General features: G+C 41.4%; 1 protein-coding gene across 1 annotated transcript in view; it reads right to left on the bottom strand.

Moving 5' to 3' along the window:
- Sh3kbp1 (SH3 domain containing kinase binding protein 1) overlaps window positions 1-13,512 on the bottom strand; it is a 359,863-nt gene that overhangs the window by 217,030 nt on the left and 129,321 nt on the right. Inside the window, 1 exon segment of the mRNA XM_031370222.1 lies at window positions 11,490-11,613. Within this exon segment, the coding sequence (XP_031226082.1) occupies window positions 11,490-11,613 (124 nt within the window).

Here is a 13,512-nt window from a genome sequence, read left to right as displayed (position 1 = left end):
TATATATATATATATATATATATATATATAGCCTCACTGAGAAATATATTATTTTAAAGACTTAAATAAAAGAAATGGCATATCACAGCCCTCAGCTGGGGGATGGGACATAGAAGCCCAGAAAAGAAAACAGGCAGCTAGATAGACAGCCAGGCACCACCAAGGAGCTGCACTGTAACACCGCTTCATGTGCTGATTTCCATTTTTAACAGCTTCATTGAGATATAATTTATGTAACATAAAATTCATCCTTTTCAAGTATATAATTAAATGGGCTTTATATATTCACAGAATGATAGCGCCAACCCAACAATCTAATTTTGGAACATTTCCATCATCCCCAAATGAAACCTCATGTTCATTAGCAGGTGTCCTCATTCTCATCCCCAGGGTCTAGGCTGATATTAATCAACTTTCTGTCTCTAGGAATTTGTTTATTCTAGGCAGTTCACATAAATGGAATCAAATAATGTGTGATGTTGTATGTGTGTGTGGTTTCCTTCACTCAGCATCAGCTTTTGGAGGTTCATCCATGTTTTAGTACCAAAGTTTGTTCATTCATTTATGCATCAGCTGCTGAACATCTGTGTTGTTTCTCCTTGGGGATAATTATGAATAATGCTGCTAGGAATAATCAAGTACAATGTATGTATGTATGTATTATGTATGTATGTATGTATGTATGTATGTATGTGTGTATGAATATGTATCTTCTCGTTTTGCCTGGGCATCAATTTTGGGATTACATAGAAGTTAGAAGTTTAAAATCTATGCAAATTAAACTGCACCCAGGAGGCAAGGGCAGGATCACTGTGATCCACACTATTTTTCCAAACTGGTTATTCCACTTTAAAATTCCATCAATAATGTACCAGTTGTTGATAATAGTCCCTTACAATCCTTTTTAATGTCTCTTAAGATTGACAGGTATGTCCTCTTTAATTTCTCATGTGGGGATTTAGAACTTCTTTCTTGATCACTATAATTAAACATTCATCAATTGTGTCAACTAGTTCACAGAACTTCCTCTTACTGTAGGTTTTGTTCTTTTTTATTTTGTTTGAGACAAGATATAGCCCAGGTGGCCTTAAACTCAAATTCTCTATGTAGCCCAGGATAACCTTGAATTCCTCATCTGCCTGACTCTACCTACTAAGTGCAAAGATTACGGCTATGAGGCACCACATCCAGCTAAGAACCAACCTCTGTATGATTAATTTCTATGTTGTTTTTCTATTCTCTATTTCATTTCTTTCCACTAGTCTTTGTTCATCTTTCTGCCTGTTCATTTTAATTTTCTTTCCTCATTGTTTTTTTTTTTCTTTTTTCTTTTTGAGACAGGGTTTCTTTATGTAGCCCTGGTTGTCCTGGAACTCACTCTGTAGACCAGGCTAGCTTTGAACTCACAGAGATCCTCAGGCCTCTGCCTCCCAAGTGCTGGGAACAAAGGCAGGCACCACCATGCCTGGCCTTCCACGTTCTTTAAAGTAAAAAGTTAGGTTACTTATTCAAGATTCCTTCTTAAATATAGATATTAACAATGCTAATCTTCAGGAAATTCACTTTTATCTTATTTTTGTTTCATTCATTTTCAAGTATTTTGGAATTTGTTAATTCTTTGACTCATGGGTTATTCAGAAATATGCTGTTTAATTTTCATAGATTTGTGAATTTTCCCAATTTCCTTCTGTTGTTGATTTACAATTTAACTCTATTGTGGTCAGACAACATGCTTGGTATGATGTGAATTTTTTCAAGTTTACTGAGATTTCTTCCACAGCCTAGCATCTGGTCCATCCTAAAGAGAACTCGATGTGCATCTGATCATTGTTGGCTGCTTTGTGGACAACACTCTATTACTCTTTTCCACAAATCTCTAATGTCTTCCTAACAAGCTGGAGGTCTTACGAGCAATTTATCATGTTTAGTAGTTACTCCTACTATATCTACTGAGTGAGTCTACCTGATTTCATGGCCTCTCCCTAACTACTACCCATTCATATTCTCATTCCCTCTGTCTCTCTGTCTCTGTGTGTGTGCCTTTGTGAGTGGGTGTATGTATGTGTGTGTGTGTGTGTGTACGTGTGTGTGTGTGTGTATGTGTATGTTTGTTTGAGTTCATGTGGAGTTCAAGTATATGAAGACCAGAGGATAATCAGAAGCATATTCCTTGGTACCAGCTACCTTGTTTTTAAGACAGGCCTGGAATGCTCACTGATCAGAAACTTTTTATGTAGACTAGGCTGGCTGGCCAACAAACCCAGGGTTCTACCTACCTGTTTTCCCAGCACTGGCATTAGAAATTCATGCCACTATACCAAGCTGCTTTACATGGGTTCTGGGGATTGAAACCAGGTCCTTGTGTTTGCAAAGCATTACTGACTGAACTTTCCTCAAGGAAGGCTCAACACCTATCCTTTGCCCTTATTTTCAAAACTCAGAATTGCCCATGGAATTAACCAAGAGGAGTAGCTTTGTTTTAATCACGGGAAAAATTAGTAAACAGAATTCAAGTTTCACAGAAAGTGCCCATGCCACAGGATTGGGCGTGTGGGGTCTTCTGACAGTCACTCTGCCACAAGGCCACAGGATTGGGTGTGTGGGGTCTTCTGCCAGTCACTCTGCCACAAGGCCACAGGATTGGGAGTGTGGGGTCTTCTGCCAGTCACTCTGCCACAAGGCCACAGGATTGGGCGTGTGGGGTCTTCTGACAGTCACTCTGCCACAAGGCCACAGGATTGGGCGTGTGGGGTCTTCTGACAGTCACTCTGCCACAAGGCCCTGCTGCTGCTGGATTTATGCAGGGCTAGAATCATAAATGGACCATGCCAGCCAGTCTCATCCCACTCCACCCACACACATGTTCCTTCTCGTGCACAGGATCACACAGGGGAAGCTACTGACTGCTCTCTTACTCTTTCTGATGGCAACAGTAATGGCAGCACACGTGACCCAACAAACTACTGAGGGACTAGGGAGAGATTCCTTTCGGCTTGTCACTTGCAAAACATAAACACTGAGCTCCTCGTTTCAGATTCAAAGACTATCCTCTCCAAATGACATCTAACTCCAGTTTCATGGCCACCAGCTTTAGAAGTGCTGTCAGCCACTTCTCTCCTTTCCACTCTGACTTAAAATCCCCTGGGTCTTGGTTTAGAGATGATTAGCAAACTCTGTGCCTTGCTGTGGAAGCCTAGCACATCTCACAGGGGTGTGCTAGCTAGAGTGAACCAGTCACAGATACCACAGGGCATCAGGGAGGACGCAATATGTTAATGTGTTTGTCAGTCCCTAAGAGGATGTCGGTAGTACAGCTGAAATACCATCAGACAGGTAATTTCCTCCCCTCACTGCGCATCTGTCTCATCTCATGCCTCTTGTGTGAAGCATTTCCTAGGGTTGAAACTCTCTACAACACACATTGGAAATGCTAGCCTGGTTTCTGTCTGAATATGCCATACTTGGTGCAAGGTTGCCTTCCTACCACATGGAAACACACAACAGTACTACATTTTACGATACAGATGCTCTGTGCTTGTGTGTGCATGCAAATGTGCAGTGCATAGACAGTGCCCATGTATATAGAGACTAGAGGTCAACATAAAGGATTATCCTCTATCACTAGTCCACCTTGGTTGGTTGATTGAAACAGGGTCTTACTATGCATCCCTGGCTGGCTTAGAATTCACTATATGAATCAAATGAGCCTCAAACTAATACAAACTCACCTGCTTCTACCTCAGAAGTGTTAGGGTTAAAGGCAGGTGCAACCATACTCAGCTCCATCTTGCTTTTTGATGCAGCATCTTTCACTGACCCTGAAGCTCACTGATTTATGTAGACGGACTGGCCAGCTAGCCCCTGAAATCCTTCTGCCTCTAGCACTGGAATTACAGGTATTGACCACTATGGGTGCTCTGGTCCTCATGCACTTCACTGACTGAGCCATACTTCCAGCCCTAACACAGCTTATTTGGACAAACTAATGTTTACAATATAATGCAAGGCAGCCCTGCCTGCAGAGCACGATGTTCTGATTGGATTATGCCAGAGTCTATGTTGCTGGGTACAGCTGAAGTTTACTCTTGTTGCAGAGGAGCTGACAATCTCTAATGACTTTCCCAAGTTAAGGCCTCATTGCCAGAAGTATGAAAAATCAAACAGGAATTTAGATGTCTGCTGTGCTTCCTGCAGAAGTTTGGTAACTCTAAATGAATTTTCCCACAGTAACTAAGTTGTACGTGGTCATGAAGTTCCCAGACTAACCCACAGGTAGAGCTGAAATAAGGTGCATCAGCAATTTTATCAACAAAAACAAAACCAACTAAACAAAATCCAAACAACAAAAAAATCATGATATTTAAAACCAGCCAATTTTACTTATCAAAATAATCATGGTCCCTAACACACAAACTAGGGATGATTCGAACCAGGCAAGAAGAGGCTGTACACGGAATTTACAAACCAACATGAAGCCAGCAAAGACAGCTGGCCTTTCCCTTTCCATCACTTGCTGGCAACTGAAAACAACATGAGTAATAAAAAATATTGCTCCTTGGAGGAAACACAGGTTCAACAAGATGTGAAGAAGTAATTAAGAGTACTCAGAGCCATAAGGCGGCAGCTTTGGCTCACCTGCAGGAATTTCAGCATGAAGCTGTGTTTGGTCTAAATTAATATCTGCATCTAAACTCATGCCTATAGGTGTCTCTGTTTTTTAATAGTTATCAAAAAGAGCTGGGTATGATAGCTCATGCCTGTAATGCCTGCACTCAGGAGGCTGAGGGAAGAGGATTGTCATAAGTTTGAAGCCAGCCTGGAATGCACAGTAAATTCCAGGCCAGCTTGGAATACATTGTGAGATCTTGTTCCAAAACATAAAAACCAACAGAATTTATTAAGAATCCTGACTAGGACACACACACATACACACACACACACACACACACGCACACACATACACACACACACACACACACAGAGAGAGAGAGAGAGAGAGAGAGAGAGAGAGAGAGAGAGAGAGAGAGAGAGAGAGAGAGAGAGAATGATTGATCGCCTGCCTCTGCCTCCCAAGTGCTGAGAATCTGAGATTCTGGCTATATATAATTCTTAGTTACTAGAGGAATCACAGGTAGAACAAGGATCACTGAAGTGAAAACTTAAGGGTTCTCTGGAAAGTCAGTTGTGTTGGATGAGGTTCTGCTTCAGTGAAACATTCCTTCATGAGTCTGCCTTAGCCTTTCCCCTGTGTCCACTTCAGGACAACACTCCTTCACAGGTTTGCCCCAGCAAAACACCATCCAACACGGATGACTTTCCAGAGAACCCTTAAGTTTTCAGTTTAGATCATGAAACAGATTCTGAGTACAATTAGCAAATCTTAGACAAGAAAGCAGAGGGCTGAAGGGAATGTTTGCCTACAACGAGAAGCTGTGTATCTGAGGTGGATGAAATGAGAAGACAGGGTCTGGGGAGCCAAAGGCAGCCTCAAAGGTGAGCAAAAGGAGAAGCTTCCTCAGAAAGCCACCAGGTGGTGCCACTACTTCAAACCCACATCAAGTGTCCATTAAGAACTGACTTGGGTGGAAATCCAGCATGAGTGTGGTGGGATATTTGTTACTCTATGTAGTGTTAATGCCTTGGGGACAGGACACAGGGATTAAAGGGGTATATATAATAGAAGAACAATTCTAAATACCAATTTTGTCAATGACTTACACACACACACACACACACACACACACAGAGAGAGAGAGAGAGAGAGACAGAGACAGAGAGAGAGAGACAGAGAGAGAGACAGAGAGACAGAGAGCACAGCACAGATGTGCAATAGCTACAACCCTCCAAGAGCAGCTGCTTTCTTTCCCTTTCCACAGTTGTATCCTTAGGCTGGACTGGCAGGACTACTCACTAATGAATGAGCAAGAATAACACATTCTAAACCATCAACCTCACACAGGCTCCCATCAAAACATCCTAGAGATAGGGCCAGGGCTATTAGGTACAAGGTCTCAGAATGGAGGCCTCTAGAAGAAGTGCAGATGCATACACAGATATATATGCAGGTGTGCATGTTATGAACTGACTCTCTTTCCTACTCCCTCACTTCCAGCTTCTCATTTTTCTTATGAAAGATCAGCTCTGGTGATAACCAATACCTTCCACACAACACTAATGCCTTCTGTTAACTCTTCCCCTGTCAGTCCATAAAAGTTAGCTCTCCTGTTGAGATCGACATGGGATTTTAAATGGATCAAGGAGAAGCTGACACAAATGCCATATTTTCAGATACCTAGTTAGCCACAGGGAAATTCACATTTGAAAGGAAAAAAGCCTCCTCGTTTCTACCAGCAAAACCAAAGGTTTTGCATAGACCTTAAATAACAGATCGCCAGGAAGCCAAATGAGTTAGTCTGGTTTTGCTTTGTGTTTTTTGTTTTCCCCAAAGAGAAGGACAGAGACCAACATTAAGCACTCTACCACTGAGCTAAATCCCCAAACATTTGTTGTATCCTTTGTTTACAGATTATTTTCAACAAAGAGCCCAAGGCCTTCAAGATGCACAGCCAGGCATGGTGGTGCATGCTTGGAATCCAAGCATTCAGCACTCTGACTGAAACAAGGGAATTGCTGGTGAATCTGAGGTAAGCCTGGGTGACATGAGGAGACATTGTCTCAAAAACTATTTTCCATGCCATTGAGCCTCTGAGCCATGATGTGCTTTCCATGCTAGCATGTGCATATCTCCACACATATGCATGTGCTCTCCCCTCCCCCACATTCTCATGAAGCAGTCCAAGGGACAGTTGGTCCATTGGTGTAGTATCCCAGGCAGCCAAGATAAATGGTGACGATATGGAAGCCTTAAAAAAAAATACATTTCCATTTCAGGAAAAGTGACACAAGAGAGTGGTCACTAGGCCAGATCTGTTTAGGGACCAAAATGACCCTTGCTGATTCAACAAGGAGAAGAAGGCTACACATTAGTTAAATTCTTTGGATAGCTACAGGTAGTAGTTTCAAATGGAGAGCACTTCTATGTGGCAAGCGTGAGACCCATATTAATGTGAAGGGCATGCAAGTATCACCCATCCACATGCAAAATGAACTCTGAAGGTTTCCATGCGGATCTTTAAAGCAATAGTGTGTCACCAGAGGCAGAGCATTTATTGGTCCTTCCATCAAGGAAGGCTTTGAGTCTGATTGGTCAGGAGAATTAGATATATCACAACACAGAGCAATGTTCTATAAAGTCAGAGCTACATATCAGTACAGGGAGCAACCCTCCCCCTCATCATCTCTAGAATCTCATGTGAGACAGATGATCTCACCTCACAGCATCAGAACTAGACCTGTTACCAGTAACATCTTTAAAACTCTCAGATCCTTGAGTATTTATCTCCAGAAAGGGTACTAAAGTGCAAATGCATAACTTTAAATAAAGATGGTAAGAAGCAGTTTATCTTTCAGAAGGCAGATGCCAAAGTAGCAGAGCGGCTTAAAAAGATGATTATAAAATACATTTTGTATCAGAAGAGCATAACAATAACAGTAGTAGTAGCAAAGAATAAGAAATGCACAAAATACAATAGACACTTACCAAACACTGAATTCATGATAAACTGGAAATAGAAACAAGGACACATAAAGCCAACCAGAAACCCACGGAGTGGCTTCACATTAAGAATGACAAAAGTAAATAAGAGATATACCCCCACATTGTCCTTTAAAAAGATATAAGGAATGGACAGTGCTTTCTCAACGTTTCCCATGTGGCATATAGCCTGAAGTGCTTGCAGGCAGGGCTGCCTGCTGGTTTTCTAGTCTTTGTACAAGCTCTAGGCACTAGATGGGGTGCATAGCTGGCATGCAATAACCACATGCTATAGAGTGTTCACTGGTGTTCATCAAAAATTTTTTTTAAAGGAACAATGTCCAAAATCACAGGCAGAAATGAGGGGAATGCTAAGACACAGCTTCCCTGCCTGGCCTGCTAATAATAGAAGCCAGAACCCTGGCATAAATCTGCTCTTCACCTAGGTCAGTAAAGTATAGACTACAGCTCGGATATATAATTAGTCACATGAAGAAAGTTGGTCAGGAGTTCCTTCTGCAGATGAAACCAAATGATTTTTATTTTGTTTTGGATTCAAGTAGAAAAGAGCATTCAGATGTTAAAAACCAACTGCTCATCTTTGAGAACATATTTGCTTGTAACTGTTAAAACTTCCTTTTTGTCCAAGTTTGCTTCTCAACTCATGTTTTGAACACTGAAAAAACCTACAACAACAACAACAACAACAATAAAAACAAGAACATTTCCTTTATCTATTCATGTTCTATTTTGGGAGGGCCCATCCTTCTTCTATATGGGCTTAATGAAAGAAAGATTACAAAATAATCTTTTTTGTAAAAGATTACAAACTAAGAAGTCATATCTGGGCCAAAGGTTCTGTTCCCTGTGACCTGAGGTGGAAACAGGGTTTACCTACCTAATATTCTAGAGGCTCAAATGGGCAGCTGATGGCTGCCAAGCCAGTTGGCATTGTTGACTTTCTCTCTGAACTCTAGTTGTATCTCCCTTCTTCTCAAACAATAAACCCAAGGAGTCATCCCTGTCACTCCAAAGATCAGCCTTAGTAACTGCAAATGTCACAACTAATGTTAGCCATGTCCTACTACTCATCCTCCGTGCTCCTATCCTTTCTCGGGGTTATGAAGAGTCTCCCTTAGACTCTGAGTTCTTCTGCCATTGTTCAGGGGAAGGCAAGCTTACTCCAGATTGTCAGGTCCTAAAACCAGTCTGTCTGCAATTGCCACAAAATGAGGAATATCACAAAATATTGTAACAGCTGGATACAGCTGGGTAAACTTCAGCTAAGTCTGCCTCAAGCTCAGGCCCCAGTGACAGGGTTCAAGTTCAGAGTCAGAACCAGATTAGAATGACCTCTTTCCTCATTAAACCAATTCCAGGCCTGAATCAAATGACCAGGCTCATAGAAAGAAAAGAGCCCTCCCATCTTTAGCTAAGTCAAAAGGAATTTGTGTTTTCTGCTGAATTCTCACAGGGTCCAAGGTGGGATTACAAGGTAGATCATATACCTGAGGAAAGATCCCACACATTAGCAAATCAAAACAGACTATATCAAACCCTAAGGAAGAGTTCCTCTTTTAGTCATAGCAATGAAGATACTGACAGACTGAAGCATCCTAAAGGTTTTAAGAACAAAACTTGCTGGAAACAAAAGGGGAGGGGTGGACTTCAATAACTTAAGTCCAAAAACTTGAAAAACTTAGAAGTTCAGGAGGAATGAGAATGACCCCTAACAGATTGAACCTCAGATCTTTGTTTTGGGGGTGGGGGGCATTTTGTTTTTGTTTTTGTTTTTCATTGATTTTGGGTGGGAAAGAAACATAGCTTTTAAGATCAGTACAATGAACTATTTATCTGGCCTGACAAGGCCAATCAGTCTCCACCACACACACTGTTTATTATAAGGAGGAGCAAAATAGTGTTAGTCTTGATGGGGTGGGGGAGGACCAAACAGCACCCATCCTGGTACACAATGCCTCCCTTCAGCTGGGAACTGATGTTTGGCCCAGGTGAGCCCAGAGGTCAGTGTGAAGCCTGGAACAGAATGGAGATGAGCTGTTATGAGCTTCCTAGCTACAGGATGCCTTTGCCTGTTCAGGTCTTACAGTTATTGGCATTTAGCACATAAAAGCCCCAACTATAAAAGTTTCGTCTTAAACTAGCTGTAGGGCTAAGGTAGAAGGCTTTAAAAAGTCAAATAAACCACCCCTTGGAATTCATTTTTTTTCTGGTGAACAAGAGATTCCATTTGGGGAACTTAAAGGCCAGAGTTTCGGTTCTAAAGAAACAATTATCTGAAAAGTTCTATTCTTTAGTTGAGGTAATTTCACTGAAGCCAAGCAGATAATTACCTTCATTCTTTGCCTTAATAATTTCTTTATCTTATGAAATTAATTATGCTAAGTCTCATATTGTCTTGATAAAATACCAGAGGTGACCAGAAAAAGCCTGACTTAGTAGTCACTCTGCATGGAATTGCTGGACCCACTGATTTTGAGAAGAGCCATATGAAGGGGACAGCTCACAGATGGCACAAGACTCCAGCTCTTCAGTCCATAGTCAAAGTCTCCTCTGAGCTTTGGGAATTTATATGCAGGAGTGGAGAGCTGAGCTTGTTAGCTCAGGCTATGCATGGTGTCATACCAGCACTTTGGAAGTTGAGGAAAGGGGGTGTTCAGGACTAGGCTGGGCTAAGTTTAAGACCAGTCAGATTGTTTAAGACATAGTATGTGAGACTGTGTCATAAAAAATATTCTTAAAAAGAATTCAGGAGGCACATTGGGAAGACTATAGTTTCATAGTAACATAAGCTAAATTCTTAAAATGGGAAAACCCCAACTTTGATACAATGAGATTTAAAAGAAGGGGAAGAAAGAAAGCCCTATAGTTGCTAACCAACTTGGGCATCTAGCCAATATTTCATGTGAATAATTCAAAATAGGAAATGGAACTAGAGCAGCTGGAGGGGGCAGCGGAAGAGCCAGGAAGGGAGAGAGACACAAAGCCAATGTTACCAGCTCTAGGATCAATGGGTAGTTTATTGGACAAATTCTCATGCTGTCTAAATTTTATGAAAGATTAGCTGTTCTTCCTTGTGGTTATGTAAACTTGCATTTTTTTCCCTTGTTAATGGAACCCTTTGCTAATACATTTCTTCCTGCTGGTTTTGAAGAGCTCTCAATTCCTTTTTAAGGATGTAATAAGCCCAGGAAAAGAGGGCAGCTGAAGTCTAACCTTCTATGAACATGCTCAACTCACTGTGGGCCCTTGCCGCCCCAAGGTCAGGAACAGTCCAGAACTGAGTAGAGTCCTCTCTTAAATCTTAGATTCTCTCTCACAGCATTCAAAAAATAGTTATTATCAGGGCAGTTGGTGAACAAAGCAGTTTCAAAGGGGAAAACAAGACTGATAAAGATTTAGGGGTTAGATAATATAATACCTATTTCTTTGAACATCCATCCCTCCTTATAAATACATGGAGGCAGAGTCTGTGTTTAGGGCACCATACAGTTAAAGAGACAGATGCTAAAAGAGCTATAATTCAAAGGAGGGTATGGATGAACACACTCAGATCAGCCTGTATCTTATCATTCTGTGGACTCCCTTTTCATCCATACAAATAGCTATAAAGGTTGAAGCTAACCCTTAGCAAAAGCATTTACAAGTTTGTTTAACTTTCTTCTGAAAAAAAAAATTTTAACTCTTTTTACTATACTTGTGTGTGTGTGTGTGTGTGTGTGTGTGTGTGTGTGTGTGTGTGTGCACGTACAAAATTTATACTGAAAACCAGAAAGAAATTTCTCAGTTTTTTGGTAATGCTCAATTTGACATTATGCATACAAGGGTTTCTAGATGTACCCATGTGTAGGGAGAAAGGTCTCCCACTTTGCCATACCTCGTTTATTGGTTCTTAAAATGGTTTCAGAAGAAAGCAAAGAGTTTCCACTGGATACATCATGCATGGGCTTCTCTGGAGCTTTGTTAGAGAGAAGGTCTTTCTTCATATCTTTCTTTATTTCCTGTGGGGACATAGAAAGGAAAGAAAGTATTTATAGGTTGAAATTTTGAGGTACTTCTTTATCTTTGGTAATAAACTATAATAATGCCATATAACCACAACACAACATCTGACAAACACCATTGTCTGAATTTGTGTAATTTCCTTCTTATATTTGTTAAAGAAACACCTAGCTCTATAAAGTGCAATAATGCCTAGCATAGTAAGGTTACCTTCTACAACTGGAGCCATTCCATGTGAACATCAAGAGAACGACTGATATGTGGATACCATCATATAGCTCTAAATTATGGCTTCTTTTTACTTGTCAACTATGTCAAGCCTCAACCAAACACATGCCCTACTTCAAAAGCTCTAATTTCTATTCTTCTCAACAAAGGTTTAGCAAAACTACATCCACAAACCATCACCATGCTCATAATTACACTAAACTCAAAAGATAATTTAAATACATTTGTACTCTTCAGGTTCCTCAAACTTTTTAATTCCTGACCAAAGAGGGGGTAGAGGGAGGGGGAGGATAAGAACTAAATGACAGATAAAAATAATGACTACTGCCGGGCGGTGGTGGTGCATGCCTTTAATCCCAGCACTTGGGAGGTAGAGGCAGGTGGATTTCTGAGTTCGAGGCCAGCCTGGTCTACAGAGTGAGTTCCAGGACAGCCAAGACTATACAGAGCAACCCTGTCTCAAAAAAAAAAATAATAATAATGACTACCAGCTACCCCTAGTTCTCCCTCCCCCACTGCTACACACATCCTTTCAAATCCCTGACCCTCTGTACTTCTGCCCCATCTTCTCCCATATCTGAACCGGGTCCCCCTTTTTCCCTCCCCCTCCTTTCTCCCTCTTAGATCCAGGAGCCATATATAGCTGTCCCCTGAGAGACTCTCCCAGAGCCTGACCAATGCAGATGTGGATACTCACAGCCAACCATCAGACTGAGCATGGACACCCCAATGGAGAAGTTAGGGCAAGGACTGAAGAAGCTGAAGGGGTTTGCAACCCTATAGGAAGAACAACAATATCAACCAACCAGATTCCCCAGAGCTCCCAGGGACTAAACAACCAACCAAAGAGTACACTTGGAGGGACCCATGGCTCTAGTAGCAGTGGATGGCCTTATCTGGCATCAATGGGAGGGGAGGCCTTTGGTCCTGTGGAGGCTCAATGATCCAGTATAGGGGGATGCTAGGGTGGTGAGGCAGGAGAGGGTGAGTGGGTGGAGAAGCACCCTCATAGAAGCAAAGGCAAAGAGGGAATGGGATAGGGGATTTCCAGAGGGAAAACTAGGAAAGGGGATAACATTTGAGACATAAATAAAGAAAATAACCAATAAAATTCAAAACATTAATGACTATCATTTTAGGTCAGCACACCACTCTAGGTTGTAAATAAAATTTCATTATAACACAAATACATTCATGTGTATTTTGTATGGCTGGTTTGATGTTCTACTTTCAGAGTTAAGAAGTTGTTACAGAAATAAAGCCTGAAATATCTGACCTTTAATAGTAAATGTTTGCTGACTTTCATCTAGGTGGACTTTTACCAAAGTCATTCAAGATCTGGCTCTTGGGGCCAGAAAGATGGCTCACTGGGTAAAAGAACTTGTTAAGTGACCTGAGTTCAATTCCTAGGACACACAAAGTAAAGGAAAGAACCAAGAAACTCTAGAAAGTTGTACTCTGACTTCCATATAATCAATCAATAGATCTAATTTTAGTAATCTTGATATTTGGGCTGAGGCAATAGCTCAGTGAGTAAGAGTACGTGCTGTATAAGCATGAAAAGCTGAGATAGAATCTCCAGAACCCATGTTAAAAGTCTGGTGTTAGCCGGGCGGTGGTGGCGCACGCCTTTAATCCCAGCACTTGGGAGGCAGAGGCAGGTGGATCTC

Source organism: Mastomys coucha, chromosome X, assembly GCF_008632895.1.
Source record: "Mastomys coucha isolate ucsf_1 chromosome X, UCSF_Mcou_1, whole genome shotgun sequence".
Classification (NCBI taxonomy): domain Eukaryota; kingdom Metazoa; phylum Chordata; class Mammalia; order Rodentia; family Muridae; genus Mastomys; species Mastomys coucha.
This window is presented reverse-complemented; position numbering and strand designations above follow the sequence as displayed.